At 32.4% G+C, this 5783-nt stretch overlaps 1 protein-coding gene across 3 annotated transcripts in view; it reads left to right on the forward strand.

Annotated features, from left to right (window-relative positions):
• The first annotated feature begins 1529 nt into the window (after window positions 1-1529).
• Window positions 1530-5783, forward strand: part of LOC108905156 (serine/threonine-protein kinase RIO3) — a 14695-nt gene continuing 10441 nt past the window's right edge. For 2 of the 3 annotated variants that reach the window (XM_018707936.1, XM_018707934.1), the window contains exons 1-4: window positions 1530-1681; window positions 1830-2080; window positions 4615-4885; window positions 5016-5173. In XM_018707936.1, coding sequence (XP_018563452.1) covers window positions 1843-2080; window positions 4615-4885; window positions 5016-5173 — 667 coding nt within the window. In that variant the 5' untranslated portion in view covers window positions 1530-1681; window positions 1830-1842. Of the gene's footprint in view, window positions 1682-1746; window positions 2081-4614; window positions 4886-5015; window positions 5174-5783 lie in introns of those variants that run through there. The other variant, XM_018707935.1, reaches the window with a different exon arrangement.

The following is a 5783-nucleotide window of genomic DNA, read 5'->3' on the forward strand; positions in this document are numbered from 1 at the left end:
TAGTAAACGTAGACGTTGAAACAGCAAATATTTTACTTAAGTAATGGTCGTAAGATTAATTTTTTATATGGGACATATTTGCGATCCACTTTGCTTCAGGATTATCCTCTTTTTTTTGTGACCTAGGCCAAAGATAATATTGGTGGAATCATTTGTAATTCAGGTCTTTTTCGTATGAATTACATAAAAAACCGACCTAACCTCTTTCTAGTTTAATTTTTTTATATAAAAAATTTAAAAACATATATGGGGAGCCTTGAAGCCATATGTCAAAGTCGTCGAAGTACATATGACAGGCTGCACCACTGAATAGTGAATATATACATTTTCGCGATCTGTTCAGGTTAGACAAGTTTAGAAATAAGATTAAAAAGAGATAGAAACAGTAACTACAAGTCAGACGTATTCACCAATATTCACTCGCGAAAAAAAGCCTTTTGTGTATTGTTGTTCTGTTCTTAATAATTCTTCTTCTTCTTTAATAATTCACTTGTTATTAAAATGCAGGGTTGCCAGATTGGGCTACTTATCGCCAACTGGGCTATCTCAGATGACTTTCGGCTACTCGAAAAAAAGCAAAAATAGCCAGTCGCCAATTTGGGCTATTTCGAGTTTTTACCAGTGTCGGCAATCTGTACAAATCGAATGTTAGAATAGTATATTTATATAAATTCTATTTTTACTCAAGACTGTTAAGTCTATTTTTTGGAATAAAACATTTTATTCGACTTATTTTTTATATTTTATATACCCATTTCTGTATTGTCGAATCTTAGAATAATTGGTTATTTTATAAGTGTAGTAGAAGAGTAATCTGTGCTAATAGTAAAGTTGTTGTTTGTTGTCAGTTGCACCATAGGCAAAATAATCTAGTTTTAAAATCATATACCTATATTTGCCTTAGTTAACTAATTATTCCAGAGATGAAGTATTTATTACTTATTGTCAGGGAATTATTTTTGAATTTAAATCTAGTTCGACCGAGTTTCTATATTTTACTGCGAACTGTGAACCGTATATTTAAGCTGTGCATTCTGTAAACTCAGATGTAAACTATTTGGATTTGGAAGCCTTTAGTAAAATGCCTAGATTCTAGGAACTTTATCCACAGCTCATATTAAACTGTGCTTTAGCCTTTAGCACTTATTGCTGCCATCTGTTGAGTAGTAGCTAAATCACATGTGTCAAGATCAAAGTGAGCTCAAATTTTTCCCATGTTGCAGCTACTAGATTGTTAAGACCATAGTTGTACATACTTGTATGTATTATATATTCTGTGGTTGTATTCTTACACTTACCTGAGAACAACAAGCAGTTACTCTATTTCTAAGGGTTGTCCACATATACCACTAGAAAATGGTTATCCCCAGACTCACAGAAGAAACTCAAACCCGCATGGTTTTAAACTTCAAATGTATAAAATTATAAATAACGGTTTTTGTTACTAGATGTCAGGCTATTTTGGGCTACTTTCAATTTTGGTTTGGCTAATGGCTACTAGGTTAAAAAAAAAATCTGGCAACCCTGTCTATAACCTAGATATAGATATTGAAGTAAACAACCCGTATTTGTATTTTTTTATTCTATGCCGTGATATTTTAATATCTCATAAGATAAAGAAATAAATTACTTACACCTTTTGTGCATGGGATGGGAACTTGTATATCTAATCTACTTGGAAGTATGTATATTTCTATTACTTATCCTATCAGTGTATGCATTGCACAATATTTTACAATATTGTTTACCAAAAAGCATAAACTGTATTCGTGCTGTCAACATTTTAGTATAAATACATAATTATTGTACCTTTTTTAATTCTTTTATAGAAGTGCTATAAGCATGTGTGCATGGGCTAATGTTGATAGACCAGAAGCGGTCAATTTTGCAGATATTGTGTCAGAAGAAATATCAAGATATTTGCAAGCAAAAAAAGAAAATTCAATTATAGATGTATCTAAAGATGGATGGATATGGGTCAATAGTCATGAGTGTGATGCACCAAAATGTATAGAGGAGAATATTAATGGAACGTCAACATTGTCTGACAGCAATAATGAAAAAAATTCTTTAATTACTGGTAAGATTTTATTACGCTTATTGTGGGTTAACAATTACAAAATTATTTAGTACCTATATTTAAATATTTTTTAATCATAGACCTTTATGTATTCACACTTCAAGGAATCAGTGCATGGACAGCTCATGAAAATTAAAGTGATCTTATTTTTATAACGAATCATGGAACCCATATTGGCTTTTGAGGGATGATTTCTAATCCCACATAGAGGACGTTCATGATGAAAAAATTTCAAGTGAATGTTGCGAAAAAAAATTAAAATAGGGGTGGACGTACCTGAGATATCGAAAAGAGTTGCACAATAAGTATATTAGCAAAATGTTTTTTTTTTTCATAACCAATGGAAACAAACAGGTGTTTAATTGCTTTTCATAAAATTTTCAATTTTCTTAAATTTGCAGCATTATGAAGTTTGCAAAATGGAATGTAAATATCAAATTAAAATTAAATAGACATTACTATGCAGAATTTTTTTTTTTTTTGAAATCTCAGGGTCTGTCTTCCTTATTTCAATGTCTTAATTTGTGAATTTTATTTCATCGTTAAATTTCTCTATGTAGACCCGGAAATCATTACCTAAAAATGGTATATGTCCCATGCTACAATATCGAAATATGATCACTTTCATTTTAATGAACTATTTTATATTAATAACTTATTTGCTTCTTACCTGATTACAGTTAGGAGTAATATTACTTGTACATGCATTTGGTTTTGCACTAAATTATTTGAAACAATTTAGAGGAATCCTAATAAATTTGAATTGTTGGGCATAATGTATACTTGTGATTTTCTCTGTGGATATTTACTTATTTAGAAATGATAATGATTAATGATATAGATCATTAATAATACAATAATTTACATAGCCTTTCTTTAAGAAATTCATTTATTTTTTTTTGCACAATTTTGCCACGTAGTTGAAACATGTTTTCATGAAGTATAATAAGTAAGCCTGATATTGATATACTTATAAAGGTTTATATGTATTGTAGATATGTAATAAAGTACTCAGTTATAGTATATAGTATACCGGGTGTTTCATGAAGTTCTCCCGGCACTAATAGAGGATGTTCCTTGGGTTATTTCTAGAAAAAAAGTTTATATAAACGTGTCCGATTTGCTTTACTTTGTGAGCTACATGAATTTGAAATTTAAATGTAAAAAGTAATAATCAAATTTGTTGCGTTACGTCTCGGCACGCTACGCATTGGTCAAGTGTGCTCTGACGACATTTGCAAGGTAAAATCACGGCAAATAAAACAATTTGTTTTATTTGCCGTGGTAAAATGTTATCTAGGTTACTGTCAGTTTTGACAAGCTTGCAGTTTAGTGTGAAGATTCAATTTTGCAAATTCGCGAACAATGCCTTTTAAGTTTACGACTGCTGAGTATGCCGATATGGTGTTTGTTTTGGGTAATTGCGATGGAAATGCTACTCTAGCTTCACTGGAATATCAACAGCGTTTCCCAAATCGTCACATTCCATCCCCAAAAACGTTTACCACAACTTTTCATGCACTCAGAGAAACTGGTTCACTTCCAAGTGTTCGCATTCTCTATGAACGGGTAAGTCAGCAGAGTGTTGTAGAAGAAGAGAATATCCTTGTTATGGCCGAGCGTAATCCCGGTGTTAGTACATGACGGATATCCACCCCTTTAGTGATTCCCAATACCAGGGTATGGAGAACATTAAACAAGAATCTGTTGTATCCATACCATCTACAGCGTGTTCAACATCTGGAGCCAGAAGATTTCCCTAGGCAGGTAGAATTTTGTCAGTGGTTGAATAATAATAGGAATTTGTATCGCTACAACTTATTTACGGATGAGTCACAATTTACCAGAGACGGTATCAACAACACCCATAACATGCATCAATGGTCGGACCAAAGTATCTTCAATTTTTAGAGGAAGAACTCCCGCGATTGCTTGAAGATGTACCTCTGGCAAGACGATTAAGAATGTACTTGCAACATAATGGAGCTCCACCTCATATTTCCCGAGTTGTCACTGCTTACCAAAATGAGCATTACTCTGGTCGCTGGAACGGTCGAGGTGGGCCACACATTTGGCCAGCTAGGTCTCCAGACCTCAATCCGTTAGATTACAACATGTGGGGTTGGATGAAGGATTTGGTTTATCAAGAGAAAGTGCAAACACGCGAAGCTCTAATCCAAAGAATTGTTAATGCTGCAACGTAAATAAAAGAAAAGCACACGAATATTAGAAATGCAACGCGAGCAATTCACAGGCGTGCTGACAAATGTATTGAAGTAGGAGGTGGAATTTTCCAAAACCTTTTAAATTAAGAATGTATGTATCACTATTACCGATGTTCTAAAAATAAAAATGAAAATTAATTTCCAATATTTTATTTTCAAATTCACATAGCTCAATAAGTAAAGCAAATCGGACATATGTTTATATGAACTTTTTTCCTAGAAATAACCCAAGGAACATCCTCTATTAGTGCCGGGAGAACTTAATGAAACACCCGGTAGTATACTACTTATTTTTTGTTCCATTTCCAGATTCTGAAAATGATCTAGAGAAAAATGAAATAAAATATGTCCGAGACAGAGATTCTTGTGACATATTTGATTTGTTAGAGAGTGAATTGACACTTAATTCTAAAGACTTGTGTGCTGATAAGTTGCAAAGTTCCGAGGAGGTAATAAATAAATATGATATTGTTCTGAGAGGAAAAAAGGATGACTCCAAACTATCTTCATCCTTCTATAATTTTCGAACTGAAGATGGCAAAGTGTTGGATTTCAAATCATCATATAGATTTTTTAATAGGTAAAAGTAAGCTAGACACAAAAATTAATACACAAAAAGATGTAATTTGATTCCAAAAAGCTATACTTATAGTTTTTAAGTAAACAATTCAGTTCTTTGTGTTAAATTTTCTAATTACTGTATTTTTCAGATTAAAAATACAGATTCCAGAGCATGAACTTATCAGCGCTGAATTTCGTAATCGATATAAAGAGGATGTACGTGTTATGGATCCTTACACTCACATTTTACTTTATAACATGGTTGTCAGCAGGTTATTAAAAAGTGTTGATTGTGTAATAAATGCAAGTAAGTCAATTTCAATTAGATACAATAAAATAAGTAATTATTGGTGGAAACTTTTCTGACTCATATACAGGGTGATTCAGAACTTATTCAAAAAAATTTGGGAATAGACGCGGCATAAGAAATGGAGTCAATATCGTAAAAAAAATTTTTGTAAAATCCTAATAGTTTCCTAGAAAAAAATTATTGAAGTTATAGTACATTCAAAGACTACATAGCTTGACAACTGTAGTCTTTAGCGTCATTCGCAATGCGCGTGGAGAGCCACGTGGCCTCAGCGACTCCGAATACTGAAATCGGATTTTGAAATCGTTGCAATAGTATTAACTGTTATCTGTTCAATAGTTTTTTTAGTAGTTAGTGTCAAAAATGGGTAGTTAGTGTCAAAAATGGTTTGCGTGTATAGCAACTCGGAGTTCATGGATATCGTTTTAATTTATGGTGAAGCATTTGTGATATGGTGAAGCAAGACAACATTTGTGTTAGTTCGTAGAAACTGAGTAAGACGGACCCAAATGTGTTTACACGTTGGTGGATAAAATTTTGAACAATTGTTGTAACATCGGGTATGTCAAATGATTTTATTATTTAAAAACACAAATTAATTGTATTA

The sequence above is a fragment of the Anoplophora glabripennis genome, unplaced genomic scaffold (assembly GCF_000390285.2).
Source record: "Anoplophora glabripennis isolate ALB-LARVAE unplaced genomic scaffold, Agla_2.0 scaffold264, whole genome shotgun sequence".
NCBI lineage: Eukaryota > Metazoa > Arthropoda > Insecta > Coleoptera > Cerambycidae > Anoplophora > Anoplophora glabripennis.